We start from the raw sequence: 19,185 nt of genomic DNA on the forward strand, positions 1-19,185 counted from the left end.
TTTTTGAGGAATCATGGACCCAAAGTCATTATGTTTTAGCTATTCAGTGGTGGTAGTATCCACGAGATGAACTATTGGGAATTAGGGTTGTAATATATCAAAAAACTAACATGTATTCCGGGTTCCAAATCAGTTCAGGTGGATCTCAGGGTAATTACAAAATGCCCCTGCTTAAGAAGAGACACAGAGCTGCCTATGACCTACCGGGCAACAAATCCAACTTCTCTTAGCTCTCCTGACCCTTCTTATAGATAATTCCAGAGCTGTATGGCCATAGGCTTCATTTCCTCCTGTTTACTGCTTCAACTTTTCACAGCCCATGTGCTCTTGGGAAGCTGTTGTTCTTTCTGGAAACTAGCATGCACCCTGGAAGTTTTCTGTGGCGGCTTAGCTGTACAGGACTTTTTCCAGCTAAGTTCTGTCTCCACCCAAGTACAGATCCCCATGGGGAATAGAGAAAGTTTGTGTTCCTGTTCTTCCTGCACTACTGTGGACAGACCTCTCCCTCTCCTCCTTCTCACCCTTTTTGGGATATGTGACTCATGCCCCATCTTGGCATGTCCTCCAGGTCCCGCAGAGGCAGCAATAAATCAAGCAGTTTCTAGAGCAAGACTGTGGTCCTGCTGGTCTGTGACCCAATGGGAACACTAAGAGCCTGCACATCCAATGATGAGCAAAGAGCAGGTGGCCACTCATGAACTGAAACATGTTGACTTTGTCTTCTGATAAAACACATGGGTGTGTTGTTTCAGAAAGATTCAGTTGCCATGGGTGGTTGTTCCAGGTTAGTTTTTAAGAGTAGGAGTGAGTGTGTGTGCATGGGTGTGTGTGTGTGTGTGTGTTTCTATTATGTGATAAGTATGGTTCAGAGCAAGTTTGTTACTTTGATACTCTTGGGGGGGAAAGAAGAGGAGGGAAGTAAAGACACTATTTGTTCTTTCCTTCTCAAAACTCTCTGGTGGAAATACAGAAGACACCACTCTGGTACTAAATAAAATCTCCTCAATCTACACTCATGGTGTCTTGAAAATAGCACTGAACCTGGGGTTAGGAGGTCAGATTTTAGCCCACTTTTACTACCAGCTAACTCTCTGACCATGGGGGTCATGCCACTACTCTGAGTCTTAAATGGCACAATATCTATGATTTTACACAACTAAGGAAATGTGCATAGAGCATCTCATGGGTATGGTAGGTGCTTTCAAATCTTGAAATCATACATGAGGCCAGTATGGGTTTAACGTTACTTTATCTAAGAGAAAATGGATAAGGTCATGAAGGATACTCTTTTTTCTGTTTATGAGTAAAGAAGAGAAAGACATTGTCCTTAAAATACTTTCTGGGATATGAAGAAAATATACTAAAGAAAGCAAACCAAAGACTATGAATTTTAGAGCTTGGTAGCTCTAAAGGTAGTCCCCATGTAAGCCCCATGATGACCAACTTACCCCACAGAGCCATGAAGATGGAGAAGACAACGGTGGCAGGGTTGTCAAACAGGTGGCTGGCCCTTGCAGTTCCACAGGCTGAGCTGAGGTTCCAGTAATCACAGGATTTGTCACACAGGGGACACATGGTAAAGGCATTCTGCTGGTCACACATCTCTTTGCTGCCATGGATAGATGCTGGGTTAGATGGAACTCAAGCAGGGCCTAATTATAGGCAAATCACCCTCAAAAGATCCCCCATTTCCAAATCTATGGTTGAGTTTATCAAATCCATAAGTAAGGAATATCAAAAAGTTAGTATTGAATTCTTCATCTTGAAAGTGTTACTTATATTTTGTAAAAAAAAAAAAAAAAAAAAAAAGACAAATGATCCTTATTCTGATGTATGGAACTCCCTGTCTCTAGATGTGTCCCAGAAAGTTAGTGACCATATGTCAGAAATATTGTGTGTTGAATGATGCCCCAAAAAGTCTATTCAAAATGTGTTGAGTCTGTGAGGCTGGTAGCAAGCATCAACAACTGTGAGTTAATCACCTGCCTGAAGCTGGATTTCATCATCCATTCTTCAAATACCTGTTTTCTTCTTAAACCCTACTGTTTGACTCACAGATGTGTGGTATGGGTCACAAGTAGAAACAGACATGAATGTATGGCTGGACCAGCACAAGCTCTAAAATACATCCATGGGAGAAAGAACGTAATAAAGCTGGGTTGGAAGCCCTTTTCTAGAACATTCACTGTATGGCCATTTGTAGAATAAAGTTTAACAGCCTCAATCTAATAAGAATCATCATTACCATGAAATAGGATTAGGCCAAACAAAAGAGTAAGAAAATTCTTCCAAAGTCTAGATTCTCTGATACTTGGAGAAAGAAGCATGAACCATATAATATCAAGTGCCCAAATTCTACCCTATTCCAAGGATACTTCTACTTAGTGGGTGGATGAGTATATTAGAAATTCCATTCATTCATTAGGTGATTAGGTGGATCCAACAAATTTAGGCTCCTATGAATGCTTACAAATAAGACTCAAAGAATTACCAGCACTGACAGGCTTCCTCAATATCCCTTCACATTATAACATGGCAGGAAAATGAATGAACTTATCACTTTAGTGTGTAATAGGTGGATTGTTAAGCTCATGGTTCAGGGCTTTGGGGGAAAAGGGGAGAACTCAAAATTTCATGAAAATGAGACATTGGCTATTCCACAGAGCAGCTGGAAGAACAGTGATGGGGACGCAGGGCGTCCTGGGCTGAAAACCAGAGCTGTTTTCTATAGAAAAAGGCAGCAGAGGGCGCTGCAGAGCATGACTGATGATGGGGACTTCACTGCCCGGTGGGGGAGCTGGTGCCCTGTGTTCAAAGAAGGGCTTCCATGAAACCCGTGAAGTTGAGGAACACTGTGTCTATTTCCCTCTTCATTAATAAGTTGAAGAGTGGGAGATTTACTGAGAGCTGTCACTTTCTGTCAAGTTCCAGCTTCTAGGCTTCTGTTTTTAATGAACTATTAAGTCCCCAGTAGGGAAAGGCCTTCTGTGTGAGAGAATGGAAACTCTAGGTCTCTGAGGATAAATCCTAGTTCCTCCACTGACTTACTGCTAAGCCCTGCACTGGTAAGTGTCAATAAAAATGACTCATTCACATTGAAAATATTAAATGGTAATATCTTAGCAATAAGTTCTGCTGTGCTAGTTTCACCTGGGCTCGTTCCTATTGGCAAGTGGAGAACAAAGTTTATTTTAGTCTTCTGAGTCAGGCAAATGTTCACAAGGTGGATGAGAAGGAATTGCTACTTTCAAAGAAGAGAGTGTCCTCTTAGAAAACAGATTTACAAAGAAAATAGATTTTCTGTGTAAGTTCTTGTAAAAGCTTTGCTTTTAAGCCATGTCTCAGTGCTGCCCTTCAAGTACATATGTGAGGAACTTCACTTTGTTCACAGTTTTTTAAGCACAGACTGGGAAGACAAATAATTCTAGTTAAATTAACCTTAGTTAAATCTAGTTAATGCTAAAAGGTCAGGAATGAAAAAAGTATTAGCAACCAACTTGGTGCAAAGCACTTTGAAACATAAGTGCTGTGTAAATTATTGGCTTTTTAAATTAGAGTGCAGGCACCTATCAATCACTTGTACAAAATGGCAGCTACCATAGCATGGATCATTCTCTAATCATTTAAATTTGAAGTCAGAATGCTTGCTATGTATTTTTTGATATAAGCAATTTTAACAAAAGTCTGGAGATATTCTGTCTCAAAATGATATTAAAATTATTTTGTATCCCCTGAAAGAGGCTGCCTCTGGACAAGATGAAGGATGAGGAAGTCCACCTAGAACTGAAATCATGTCTGAGTTACTCACTAGCTGTATAAAATATTCAGATCTCCAGTGAGAAGTAATAGTGGCTATAAATCTAATGTTGTATTTCTTCAACCCATCGTTTTCTTTAGAAAGCATAGGAAGGTTGACAAATGACCTGACAATCAACTGAACCAAGACCCTAAAGCAATTGGAGTTCATAAGAGTGAATCATTGCTCACAAGTTGGGTAAGGCAGGACTTGTTAGCACAAAGTAGAGAGGTACAAAGAGGCAATTATTCAGGAAATTCAGACAAAACATCTGCTATTAAGGTCTCAGGCCCAAAATAACAAACTTTTTTCCCAATACAGTTTGGATTAATTGCCTTTTCCAAAAAATGTTTCAATCTTCCCTTATCCATGTAAGTAAGTGCTTAACAAATGAAACCAGTCCCTTGGTAAGTAAAGTTCTATAGATATGTCACATACATATGGAATTATTACTTACCAATTTATGAATATATCTCTCACATCAAAGTTATTATTGTGGAATAAAGGGTACCATTTAATGTTTTACATAATCTCTAAAACAATCCCCCAAAATAGCGCAAATTTTTAACCACACTTAGGAGTTATTGGGCTGATAGACACAGAACTATAAAGAGTATAATTTATTTAGATTCAATATTGGGATTTAGTGAATATTCCTTTGTTGATGAGAAGTGGTATTTTGTGTGTTTCCATTAGGCCCATAAATCTTGGGCTTTTGATGGATTTGCAATTATGTTTAAAGAGCAGTTATTTTTTAAAAGGTATTTACATATAAAATGCCTATTATTTCTATTATTTACATCTTCCCAATTTACTACACTCTATCTTGAGTCTGACAACCAACAATCAAAATTTAAATTTTATATTAGTCAATTTCAAACTTTCTTTACTGTTATTTACAGTTTAAAAAACATATGAGACTCCAGTATGCAAATACATCCACACTTTACCCTCACAAACACACTTATATTGCTGAAATACATCTCATTAAACATTTGTCCTTCCTGCTTGTAATGAATACTAATGTAATACTGTCCTATTTCATCATAGTTCATTTAAAAAATAACCCATTAAATTGATCCCAAAACCCACCCGTGGGTTGCTCTTCATAGGTGGTAGACTATGACATGCTCCAAGGGCCACAACACATCAGCCATGATAACAACTGCATTTACACATGTGCATCCCTGCACACGTGGATGTGTGTGAATGTGTGGTGTGCGTGCCTCCGGCTAGACAGAAAACTCTGTAGCATGTGCAGGCCGTGGCCATTTCCAGCTGCAGTGGTTGCTGCCACATGTATTCCCATATGGGGATCCAGGGCACAAGTTCTAAGTCCTGATGTGACCCAGCACATGGGCACCCCACCCACCACACTGCCCTGTTTCCCCGTGAACACTATGGGGTTTTCCTGTTTTGATCAGTCTGAGGTCAGACATCCAGGAATCACAACTAGACAAGGAAAACAAGAGCCATGTTTTCTGAGAACATACCCAGGCAGCCTCCAGTGAAGTTACTGGGCTGCCAGGAAGGGTTTGAGCCTTCTGAAAACTTCACTGTTCACTGGAAAAGGCAAAGACTTTAAAACAGGAAGCAAAATAGTTCACCTCCCATCCCTGAAAATTATTAGCAGTTGAACATGGACAATTTAAGTGATCTCACTTGGCATGAGTTTCTCCATCTCTAAGTGGAAATAATACTACTTAACATACAGATTTTACAACACTGATCTCTTATGGAAGTAAAGAAACTAGTATATAAAAACCACCTAACACTATGCCTGGCAAAAGATAGGTGTTTGAGTATTATTTCTTCCTTCATGATAGATGGGCTGGGGAAGCCCTAAAACCAATTAGAAACTTAAAAATCAATATCTTGTCACAAAGGTCCCAGAACTCCCAATGAAGAACACTTGACAGATGATACTAGAGTTTTATACCAAAAATATAAAAGCTTTTGTCTCTTACACCAAGTTATTTAACTTTATTCTGCATACTGATATCAATGCTACTTTGATTTTCAAGACCATTTCTATAGAGTCAGAGTGGCAAGAAGAATCATCTGGATCCTGCCCACTGGTGGATACATTTTCCTCAACAAGTACAGTTCTGGGTCCTTCCTTCAGAATGCCACTATACCCCCCAACTATGGCCCCTAAGTATAGTGGGCACCCATAATCTTCCCATCCTACTAATCCACCTGGCTACCAGAGGAATACCACGTTGCTATAGACTGATTGTGCCCAGGGCCACCACTGACTGGTACAGGATCTCTACCTAACTTAAACTGAGCCAATAAGACTTCCTCACTTGATATCAACTGAGTATAAAGCTCTCATAATATTTATGAGCTGCAGCAATGCATACATAAAATAGAGAAAATCTGTAGTTGAACCAATAAATACTAGAAAGAACCAGAGACAGGAGATAAACAGGAGACCCCAAGTATTGTTTGGCCATCCATGTGCCCACACTGGGTTCCTGGAGTCACCCTAGAACCCTTATAGTAAATTGTCTTTTGCTCAATCTAGTTCAAGTTGCATTTCTATCATTTGCAACCAAAAGAATATTAAAATACACTAACCATTCATCAGTTTGCAATGATAGTTCTAAATGTTAGCTAAGCATTTTTGTCTCTTGTACTTTTTCCATATATTTTGATTCATTTAGTAATTATTTATTGAATCTCAGCTATGTGCCAGATACTGTCTCCTTTAATCTTCACAACACCATGAGTTAGCCTTTATTATTACTGTTTTACAGCCAGGAAACAAAGACTCAGGGAGTGAACAGTCCAGCCACACAGTTAATATGTAACCCTGTCAGCCCTAAAGAGCTTGTTTCCTTTGTAGGCTGTCTCTCTACTGTAAGGAGCAGCCTTTGGTCTATGTCAGATCTCCAAGAGCCCTGCCATGGGGCCTGTTACTTCCTGCAGTTTCTGACTCCTGAACCATCTACTGACCTTCCTTGGTTTTAGAACATCCTGCTTCCACACAATATTTTATTCCAACAATGTTTGACCACACAGACATGTGATTTCTATCCAATGCTGTTCTACACACCCTGCCTTGAGTCTTATGAGAAACTAGAGAAAAACGTCATGAAGAGGGGAAAAAAAATCATTTCTCTGGTATTTTCCTCCTATCCAGTATCATTCACCTGCCCAGACCCCAGCACTGGGGAAAAGCTCCACTAGGGAAGGAAGAGGGTTACATCCAGCATGGCTGTGAAGCCATTCCCAGAATCTGTAGCTCCCCAATCTCTCTGGAGGGAAGTTACATGTGTGGCAAGAAAAGGAAGACAGAGAATGTGGAGTTTGGAAGGAAGCATGTGAAATGTACTTGCAACTAAGAAACTCCACACTACTGACATTTGGGAATCAACCCTCTTTCTTTAAAACTGCCTTACCTGGGAATATCTTCTTCAATAGTTGCACATCCATAAAGAAAGACAATCACCCCAATTACAGAAGATGGGATGAGGAATGACGTATATAACCCCAGCCAGGCAAAATACAGGCCAATTTTTTCTCCAAAATATTTTCTAGTAAAGAAAGAAAAGAAAATGAAATGCATATTAAGAACATCATATACTTCCCTTGTTTCTATTTGTTCTATGTCTAACAGTAGTTATTATAAATACTCATTTGTTCTTATAATAAACACAAAGGGATGCAGATCACTTGTGAAAGGGTGCACCTTGGTGCTCAGAATCAACAACTAGTCTGTCTTTTCCGAAATTAACTGTATTCCACGGGAATCACATATAGACACCTGTCTTGGCTGTTCCTGTGAAATAGATAGCTGTAAGAAGAAACCCAGCCTTTATGGCTAACTAAAAATATACCGTACTTATTTTATGTTTGGATTACCTATCTATTGGTGGGAGAGGTAGGTTGAAATCACCTGATATGATTGTATTGATGCGGAAAGGGTGCAACTGTGGAATGAAATAGGCCAAACTATGCTATATGCATATATAAATATTTCACAGTGAATTCCATCTTTATGCATATCTATAAAGCACCACATAAAAATGACAGATAAATAGAAGGAATACCTGTTGGGTAGAGGAAGAGGAACAGAAGGGGAAGGAAAGAGGAAGTGCTGAAGAATGCATATTATATTTCATTCATGTATGAGTATTGAAAATGAATTGCACCATTATACATAACATAATGCAGTAATAAGAACATTCAAAAGTTAAATCGAGTTATTTTACATACACACACACACAGCATAAATGCCAGCATTTTTCCCAAACGTGAATAATATATTATCTTTTTTTTTTCATTTCAACCTACAGAAAAACACACCTTTTTGGAATCAACTTATATAAACAAAACACACAAACTGTATTTGGGCATTCATACTTATACACACAAACATACACACACTCCTCAGAAAATCATTACAAGAAATTCAATAAAATATTGGTTATGGTTTCTAAGGATGATAAGATTATGGGTGATTTTTGTTTATTTCTGAAACTTCTTTACTGAGGTATGATTGGTGTACAAAAAAACTGTATATATTTAACTTTACATAGTATGCTGAGATACCAATCAGAACAATCAGACCATAAATGTATCCATTGCCTCTAAGTTTCCTTCTGCTTCTGCTCCTTTTTATAAATTTTATTTTTTTCTTCTCTGTTAAGAGCACTTAATGTAAGATGTATCCTATTAGCATACTTTTAATTGAACAATACACTATTGTTAACTATAGGCTCTATGTTGTACAAAGAACTCTGGAACTTATACATCTTGCATAATGAAAATTTTTTACCCTATGTCTGACATCCTTCTGCTTTCCCCTCCTTGCAGCCCCTGGTTACCACTGTTTGGTTCTATGAGTTTGATAATTTAAAATTTCTCACAGATCATGCAATATTTGTCCTTTTGTAGCTAGCTTATTTTACTTAGCATAATGTCCTCCAAGTCCATCCATATTGCCACTAATGGCAGGATTTCCTTCTTTGGTAAGGATGAATAGTTTTCCACTGTATGTATATACCATCTTTTGTTTACTCACATATCTGTGGATATACACTTGGGCTGTTTCCACATTTTGGCAATTGTGAGTAATGAGGCTGTGAACATTTTTTGTTGTTTTTCGCTAATGACTTGTAGGAGTCTCTTCTATTTTTGGACAAAATCTTTACCACATGTATGCTTCACAGATATGTCCTCCTATTCTTCATGTTGCTTTCAGTCTTGATTGTTTCCTTTTCTGTTTAGAAGCTTTTCAGTTTGCTATAATCAAGTTTATCTATTTATACTTTTTGTTACCTGTGCTTTTAATGTCACATCCAAGATATCATTGCTATTTCCAATGTTTACTAGGTTTTCCAATTTTCTCCTAAGAGTTATATCATTTCAGGTTTTTGTGAAGTGATGTAATACTGAAAGTAGAATGTGATGCATTAAAGATGCATTTTGCCATGTTTGTACAATTATATCAAAATGGATTCTACTATCAAAATATAACTAAAATGAACCAATAAAGTAGAAAAAAGATGTATTTTGTAAAACCTAAAGAAATCACTGAAATAATTTTAAACTGTATATAACTAGTAGATCAATATTGGAGATAAAACAGAATCACATAATATAATCAATTCAAAAGAAGGAGGAAAAGAAGAAGAGAGACAAAGAACAGATGGAATAAGTGGAAAACAAATAGTAAAATAGTAGATTTAAAATTCAAATACATTAATGATTATATTAAGTGTAAATGATCTAAATACTTGAATTAAAAGGCAGAGGCTGTGAGGTTGGAAAAGAAAGTAAAACTCAACCATATAGTTTTCACAAGAAAACCACTTTAAAAAAAATCTACTAGAATTTCATTTAATTTTTGCTAATTTGAAGAGAACTTTTCTACAGTAAACTTTTTCTTCCAATAAATAAGAATTCCACTTTAAATATAAAGACATTCAGAATATAAGTAAAGGAGTAATCAAAAGAAAGTTGAAATGATGTAGACTTCAGAACAAAGAACATTACCAGAAACATAGGGGGACACTATAAGAGTTCACTTCAGCAAGAAAATCTAATAGCCTAATAATCTTAAAGTGTATATGGGAATTTTCAAAACCATTCAGTAAAGCCTGCTAGAACTAAAAGGATAAACAAACAGATCTTCAAAAACAAATTACAGCTACTACTTGATTTGTGATGGAGTTATAACCAAATAAACTTATCATAAGCTGAAAATATTATAAGTTGAAAAAGTACTTAATATACCTAACCTATCAAACATCATAGCTTAGTAACAACACAGGACACTGTAAAATATTAGTTGTTTGCCCCCATGATTGAATAGCTGATTGGAACTTTGCTCCCTGCCACTATGCCGCATGACAAAATAATATTAAGTGATATATACTACTAGTCATAGAAAAGATCAAAATTCAAAATTTGAAGTATGATTTCCACTGAATGAATATCATTTTCACACAGTCATAAACTCAAAAAATCACAGGGAACATCTGTAGGGATATTAATACTTTTAGTAATTAAGAGAACAAGTAGACATATAATCAATAAAGATATAGAAAGTACTGCAAACCAACTCAACCAAGAATACTCCACTAAGCAACAGAAGAAAATACATTCTTTTCAATAAACTTGACCAGGATAGACCATATTTTGAGCAATAAAACAAATTTAACAAATTTAAGAAGCTTAAAAGGATGGAAGTAATTAAATATTTTATTCTCTGACTACAACAAAATTAAACTAAAAATTAACAACAGAAAGATATCTGGGAAAATTCCCAAACATTTAGAAATTAAACAGTGTCCTTCTAAACAACTTATGAATCAAAGAAGAACCACCAAGTATGTTAAAAAGTATTTTCAACTGAATAAAAATGAAAACACAACAAACCAAAATTTGTGGTATGGCCATGAATCCAGGTTTATAAGGAAATTTATACCTTAAATACTTACATTAAAAAACAAGAGAGTTTTGAATTAGTAATCTAAACTCATACTGTAACTGGAAAAAAAGGGAGTAAATTCAATTCAAAGGAAGCAGAAGGAAGGAAAAAATAAACATGAGAGCATAAATCAATAATTTTTAAAAACTGGCAACTAGTTCAATTGAAAAAGATTGTGCAAGTCAATCAAAAGATGTGCAAGAACTGAATACTGTCCCTGGTGCAGACACCAGCACCTTCTGTGGTATAGGAAAAACCACAGAACACAGCTCTGGAGCAGAAGGGCTGGATGTGAAACTTGCCTCTGCTGTTTCCTGACTTGGAAAAGTTTCTCAACTTCTCTAATTCCCCATTTAGCATTTTATTAGTGTGAAAGTTAAATGAGCAAGGTTTATGAGAACATCTTAAACTAACATTAAATGTTAACTGTTATTGATGATATTATTCTGAAATCCTAGTCACATGAAGAACTTCTGTTCACCAAACACTAACACCATAACACCAAAAGTGAAAAAAGGGCTACACAGTAACAAGATACTTGAAAACAGCTATTCAACAAAGGGAGTGTTTCCAGAACACCTGAAGAATTTCTTCCATTGAGAAATAAGCAGCTAATCCAATAGAAAAGTGGGAAAAAGACTTGAATCAAACTTCACAAGAAAGGTTCAAGTGAACAATACATACAAAAGTGCTCGATTTACTTAATTAATCATCAGGGAAATGGCATCAGGGCATAATCCTGGGGAGACAGCCCTGCCAGCTAAAGGGGGCAAGTTGTGCTCTCAACTCTTACCAAGCCCACATCAACCAGGTAGGATGGCAGACACATACCTTCCTTCTTGTCCTTACAAAAAAAAAATAATAATCAGGTTTTTCTGTCCCTGCTGGAGAGGGAATAAATACAGATTTGTTGACCTCAGCAGTGTTATAAGCAGGTACAGGAATTTTGGAGAATATGTTTTGACTCTTTAATTAAAGTTCATAATCCCTGGTTCTCTGGAAGGCAGCATGGACATTCCCAGCTATAGTAGAAGCCAGGGAAGCCAGCAAAAACCTCTCCCTAGTGAACTAAGAGATGGGCCAATGTGAGTTTTATATTCAAAATTCTAAATGTCATTTTTCTCTACTCTCAACTCTTTGAGATGATATACGTGGACTATGGTTGATAAGGAACCAGCATTGGAGAGAAAGGGAGGAAATGTAACATTTATTTAGCTTGTATCATGTGCCCAACTCTGAGTGAAGGACTTTCTACATAACACTTCATTTAATGCTTCCTGAAAATTGTATGATTAGTTAAAAATTAATGTTAAGATTCAATAATGGTTAGATTCAGACATGCAAAACAGTTATAGTCATCTTGATCTCCTTATGCCTTAAAAAATGGTCTCTTTAGGATAAATCCAATCCTCCTTAGTTATCTTAATGAAGTCTTTCCTGATCAAGGTCTTTCTACCTGTTTATATGTTCTCATTAGTGAGCGGAAGGACCTGTTAACAGCCATGCCTCCACACTAGGAGAGACAGGAATGGAATTGAATCAAATCAAATAGAATGGAATGGACTAAGATGGGGTGGGATGGGATGGGACAAAATAGTCAGAAAAGAATAGAATAAAATAAAATAGGTCTGTTTGTTTGTTAGTGCCTGCTTCATTCCTGATACTATACTGAATATTTTGCATGCATTATCTCTGATGGTCCTCACAAGACTCCTCAAAAAGATGTAAATTGGGGCAAGAAAATAATGTCTTTCCATCCTTGTGTGAATGAAAATGTTCATTCCACAGGAATACACAATAGTGTATAGTTCACAGGTTTGGAGAGGAGTGCGATCTGGATTTCAGCCTCCACATAACCCCTCAGCCAGGCATGTATGGGTAAGCTACAAAATACACAACACTGTGTGGAAACCCCAGAAGTAGAATTATATCCACCATTTAATAGATGAGAGAATGGACCTTAAATGTAGATACCTTGCCCCAGTTAATGAAGTTCCTGGGTTGAATTCAAATTGTAATCCTGAGGACCAAAATACCTTGCTCTTCACTACTATGCCACACCACAGAGGCAGGCTGGATTATTTTACAGGTCAGCATTACGAATGTTAACAGCAGTGGTTGTAGGTTCTAATGACCTCAAACAGTACAGAAACCTTATTTTCTGGTTATTCATGGGAATGGAATGAGAGGGTATCACAGTAATTCATGGTCTTCCAGATTATTGGCTTCTAGTCTCGTGGTTTCACCAGCCTACTCAATATTCCCCTGTGGATGGCTAGTAACAGTCAAGGTTGATGAGTCTGAAGTGGATCTCTTGATATTTTGGCCACTTAAACCTGGACTTAAACTCTTCCCCACCAGGCTTCCAGATACTGGGTATACAGAACCACAATTCGGTTGTTCAGTATAAAACCATTGAAGTAATAATCCTTTACTCTTTTATCAAATTCTACTACCAATTTTTCAGCAAAATCTATAGACTTGACTTTCAAAAATGCATCAAACCCCACCATACTTCATCATCCCCATCACCAGCAACCCGAACTAACTCCTCTTCCCTCTCTCTTCAAAGGCTAATGAGTGACCTGCTCTATCCCTTGATTCTATCCTTGCCTTGTAGCTTCTTTACTACACAGAATTTGGAAGAATCCTTTTACACTTTTGTCAGATTTATTATTTCTTTTCACAAAATCATTGTCTGACTTTATATCACATGAAGACTAAAACCCAAAATTGAAGAGGAAGTCTGCCTTTCCAGTTACTCTGTGGCTTGAGCTTCAAGCAGTGGGAGAAATGCTTCTCCACAAGGTAAGTAAAAGAGGGAATTCACTGAAATTCCATATTGGAAAGAATCTCTTAGAGACTCAGAAATTCATGTGCATTGAAAAAAGAACAAGAGAGAGTACATTGGAGTTGAGTTGGTTGTGACAGCAGTGGTACTGGTTAACTGCAGAGGGCAAGAATAACACACACAGAGAAACATAATAGACAAATTTGGCACAGAAAAACATGAAGATCAGAAAAGCACCCTGAACTTAGCTAATCCAGAGACTGTACAGTGAACTGGTGTTTGAAAAGTGCTGTATTTCTAAACTGGCAAATGGAGAGCCAAGATAGGAGTCATCTTGAGGAGGACATGCTGGAGCTTGCTGATACAAAAGCCCAGGAGATCATAGCAAATGTTAACATACAGTTCTTGCAAGTACCTACTGTGTGGTCTAGGGTGTGGTCTGTATGTGAAACAGGCACATAGAAGACTGTACCAGGGAATTCAAGTCAGAAAAATGGAGGAATGTGCTACTAATTTTTCATTTGAGTCTAGTGGCCCATATGAGCCAAAGAGGGTCTGGAAATTGAACAGACAGGTGTGAATATAACAGAAACTAAGTCTGGAAAGGCTGTATTTGTAAGCAGTAGAGTGCATGTCTCCCCTACCCTGTGAGTAGAATTCTTGGGAGGTTGCTGAGAGATCCAGATTCTCAACAGAGATTGGCATCTGCCTGGCCATATTGGTCTGTTGATCTAATATCTCTAGAGCAGATAACACCCAACAAAATCTTTAAGGTTTGCTTAGACATAATCCCCAGCTTCCAGAACTCTCCTCACAAAATTCTCTAGCAGTCCCACCCTGGGAGTACACAGATCTGATCTGTGCAGTTAAAACTCTAACTGACAATACTTCCCATTTTATCCTACCTTATACCAGTGAAAAGAGAATCTGAGAACTATTTTAACCAACTTCAAATTTCAGGATACTCCAACAGGCAGGTCAGTGAGCAACATAAAGAAGAAGGAGTTAACAATCCCTACCACTAATTCAGATTCATATCCCCACCCTCAATTTCCCTCTCCACATCCCAAGAAGAAATGGAAAGAACAGGATAGTCAGGAGTAGGCAATAACCACCTAATTGACTGTTTTGATCACCACCGCAGTGGAGACAATTCTTTTATTTTTCATTAAGAATCCTTTTTTTCCATTTTTTAATGTTCTTGATTATGCTGATTGGTTCAAGGATATATAAGCATATACATATGTTTCCCATTTTAGCACTTTTTTACGATAGTTATTTTTCCCTGTCTTGTTTCTGAGAATTAGGATTTTTGGTTTGCTAATTTTCATCTTACCTTGTTTTGTTTTTGTATGATTGCTTCTTTTATTTTTCTTTCTCTCCATTCTCCTGATAACAGACAAATTCTCTTGTAACATGCAAGGTAACATGACACTCCCTAAAGTTCAAAACTCACCAACAACTGACTCAAAAGATATTGAAACAAATGAAATATCAGATAAAGAATTCAGAAAGATGATTATTAAAATGATCAATGAATTCCAAGAGAACACAGGAAAAAACGATTATATGAATTAAGGACATAAGTATCAAATATGAATGAAAATTTCAAGAAGAAGATAGAAATATTGAAGAAGAACCAAACAGAAATCTTGGAAATGAAAGACATAATAAATCAAATAAAGTATTCAATTAAAAGTATCTCTAACAGACCAGACCACAACGAAGACAGAATCACAGAGTTGGAAGGCAAAGTGGCCAGCCTTGGACATTCAGACAGTATTAAAGTAAATAAAATAAGTAACCATGATCAGAATATACAAGATCTCTGGAACAATATTAAGAGACTAAATTTAAGAATCATTTTTAAATAAAGAGGGTAAGAGATACAGGCTAATGGCATGAATAACCTCTTTGGTAAATAGAAATTTTTCCCAACCTTGAGAATAAGATGGGCATCTAGATACAGAATGCATTTGGAACTTCAAATAGACAAAAATTTTTAAAAATATCCTCTCCACAACACATTAAAATACATAATTTATAGAACAAGGATAGAATTTCAAAAGCCTCAAGAGAAAAATGTCAGGTCATATTTAGAGGAAAGTCAATCCAAATTACATATATTTCCCCTCACAGACTCTAAAAGCCATAAGGGTTTTGAATGTGTTCTAAGTCCTGAAAGAAAATAACTGTCAACAAAGATTACCATATCCAGCGAAACTATCCTTCAGAATTGATGAAGAAACAAAACAAGATAAGAAGAAACTAAAAGAGTTCATGATGACTAAGCTGGCACTACAGAAAATAGTTAAGGAACTACTTCACACAGAAGAAATAGAAAACAAACCCCCGAGCTCACAAATGAACCAATCTCATGTGAAGAGTGGCCAAGAAGTGAGAAATGGGACCAAATTGAGAATTAGAAATAAATCAAAATGGCAGAAATTAATAAACAAAACTCTAATAACATATAATGTAAGTGGTCTGAACTCTCCAATTACAGACATAACAGGCAAAATGAATTAAAATGTATGTTGTTTGCAAGAGAATAACCTTACAAGCAGAGACAGTCTCAGGTTGAAAGTGAAAGAATGGAAATTGATATATATGCAAATGGAGCCACAAAACAAGCAGGAATAGCAACTCACATATCTGACTAAGCTTTCAGAGAGACAAAGGTGTTCACATAATACTGGTAAAGGGGAAAATTCAGTAAGAAGATATAATAATAATAAAAATTTTGTCACAAATGTCTGTGCACCTAATTATATAAAACATACACTACTTAAATTTAAAACTCAGAAAGACCCAAATACAATAATACTGGGTTATTTCAACATACCTCTCTCATCAACAGATAGGTCATAGTTTTAGTTAGCTTTTGCATCATTGAGCAAAAGACCTGACAAGAACAATTAGAGGAGGAAAGGTTTATTTTGGCTCAGAGTTTCAGTACAAAGTTGATTGATCCCACAGCTCTGGGCCTGAGGTGAGGCAGAAGAACATGGAAGAAGGGCACTATGGAGGAAAGAAGCTGAGGATATGATAGTCAGGAAGTAGCAAGAAAGCTTGGCTCACTAGGGACAAAGTTACTTTTGAATGATGAATGCGTAATAGAAGTCAGGGAAGAAATTCAAAAATTCTTAACATCAAATAAGAATTGTAATACAACACACCAGAACTTTGGGGACAGCATGAAGGGAATTCTAAGAAGAAAATTTGTAGCAAGTGCCAACATAAGAAAATCAGAAAGATCCTAAATAACCCATGTATGGTACATCTCAATATCCCTGATAGAGAAAAACAAAACAATTTCAAAACCAGTGCAAGGAAGGAAATAATTAAAATCAGAACTGAAACCAATGAAATTAAGAATAAGAAAACAATATAAAGGATCAACAAAACTAAAGAGTTGGTTCTTTGAAAAGGCAAGGAAGATTGATAAGCCCTTAGCCAAACTAACCAACAGAAAATGACAGAATAACCAAATTAGTAAAATTAGAAATCACAACAGATATCATAGAAATCCAAAGGATCATTAGGGATTATTTTGAAAACTTGTACTCCAACAAACTGGAACACCTAGAAGAAATGGATATATTTTTAGACACATATGATCTACCAAAATGGATCAAAAGGATATAGAAAACCTAAACAGAACAAAAAGTAGCAATGAGATAAAAGCAGTAACAAAATTTCCAACAAAGAAAAGCCCAGGACCAAATGGATTCTTAGCTGAACTCTGCCAGATCTTTAAAGAAGAACTAGTACCAATGCTTCTCAAATTATTCTATAAAATGGAAATACTTTCAAATTCATCTATGAAGCCAGTATCACATTCATACTAAAGCCAGATAAGGGCGCATTAAAGAAAGAAACTTCACACCAATATCCCTGATAAGCTTAGATGCATAATCCTTAATAAATTATTAGCAAATCATATTCAACAGCATATTAAGAAGATCGTACATCATGACCACATTGGTTTTATCCCAGGGATGCAAGGATGTTTTAACATATACAAACCAATAAATGTAATTCATCACATAAACACAATTAAGGACAAAAAACACTTAATAGATGCAGAGGAAAGCCTTCAACAAAATTCAGTACTCATTCATGGTAAAATCACTGAAGAAATTAGGGACAGAAGGAAGCTACCTTAATATCATAAAGACTATATATAACAAACTCAAAGCCAACATCATAGTAAATGGGAAAAAACTGAAAGTACTCCCCTTAAAATCTGGAATGAGACAAGGAAATCCACTCTTACTACCCCTATTCAATATAGTACTAGAAATTCTAGCCAAAGAAATTAGGCAAGAGAAGAAATTAAAAGGGATAAAAATAGGAAAGGAAGAAATCAGATTGCCACTGTTCACAGATGATATTATTCTTTACTTTTAAAATCCCAAAAGTTCCAGAAAAGAATGCTAGAGCTAATAAAGAAATTCAGCAAGGTGGCTGATATCAAAATACAAAAATCAACAGCTTTCTATACAGCAATAATAAATCTACTGAGAAACACATCAGAAAAATAATGCCATTAGTAATAGCCTAAAAAAAATAAAACATCTGGGAATAAATCTAAACAAATAGGTAAAAGACTTCTATTATGAAAACCACAGAACATCAAATAAAGAAAATGAAGAAGACACAAGAAGATAGAAATACTGCCCATGTCCATGTACAGGCAGAATTAATATTGTTTAAATGGCCATATTACTGGAAGAAAGATACACATTCAATGCAATCCCCCTAAAAATACCAATGATGTTCTTCACAGAACCAAGGGAAAAAACAGTCCTAAAATTCATCTGGAAAAATAAAAGACCCAGAATAGCCAAAGCGAAGAAAACAATGCTGGAAGCATCACATTACCTAACTTCAAATTATACTAAAGAGCTATAGTAACAAAAAGTGTACTACACTAGCATAAAAACAGATATATAGACCAATGGTGCATAAGAAGACAGAAAAAAAACCCACACAGGTTCAGTCAACTGATCCTTGACAAAGGTGCCAAAAACAAACATTGGAGAAAAGATAGCCTTGTTAACAAACAGTTATCCATATGTAGAAGACAAAACAAAACTAGAGCTTCATCTCTTACCCTACAAAAAAGTCAACTCAAAATGGATTAAAGACCTAGGAATTAGACCAGAAACTATGTGACTTCTAAAAGAAAATGTAGGGTCAACACTCCAACATAGGTAGGCACAGGCCATGACTTTCTCAATAGAAACCCTAAGGCTCAGGAAATAATACCAAGGATTAATAAATGTGATGGCATCAAATGAACAAGCATCTGCATAGCAAAGTAAACAATTAAGAATGTGAAGAGAGAACCTACAGTATGGATGAAAATCTTTGCAAGCTACTATTCAGACAGGAATGATACCCAGAATATATAAAGAACTCAAAAAAACTTTAAAAAAAATTAAAAATGGACAAATGAACTGAACAGATACTTCTAAAAGAATAAATATGAATGACCAACAAATATATGAAAAAATGTTCATCATTAGCAATTAGGGAAATGTAAATTGAAATTACACTGAAATTTCATCTCACTCTAGTCAGAGTAATCAAGAATACAAACAATAATAAGTGCTGGAGAGGATGTAGAGAAAAGGGAACACTTTTACA

At 36.2% G+C, this 19,185-nt stretch overlaps 1 protein-coding gene across 1 annotated transcript in view; it reads right to left on the reverse strand.

Moving 5' to 3' along the window:
• The window catches only part of ANO2 (anoctamin 2), a 335,522-nt gene that overhangs the window by 166,217 nt on the left and 150,120 nt on the right, over nucleotides 1-19,185 (reverse strand). The window contains exons 10-11 of the mRNA XM_079140683.1: nucleotides 7,204-7,338; nucleotides 1,449-1,609 (exon numbers count right to left, since the gene is read on the reverse strand). Coding sequence (XP_078996809.1) covers nucleotides 1,449-1,609; nucleotides 7,204-7,338 — 296 coding nt within the window. The remainder of the gene's footprint in view (nucleotides 1-1,448; nucleotides 1,610-7,203; nucleotides 7,339-19,185) is intronic.

The sequence above is a fragment of the Sciurus vulgaris genome (assembly GCF_902686455.1).
Source record: "Sciurus vulgaris genome assembly, chromosome: 5".
Classification (NCBI taxonomy): domain Eukaryota; kingdom Metazoa; phylum Chordata; class Mammalia; order Rodentia; family Sciuridae; genus Sciurus; species Sciurus vulgaris.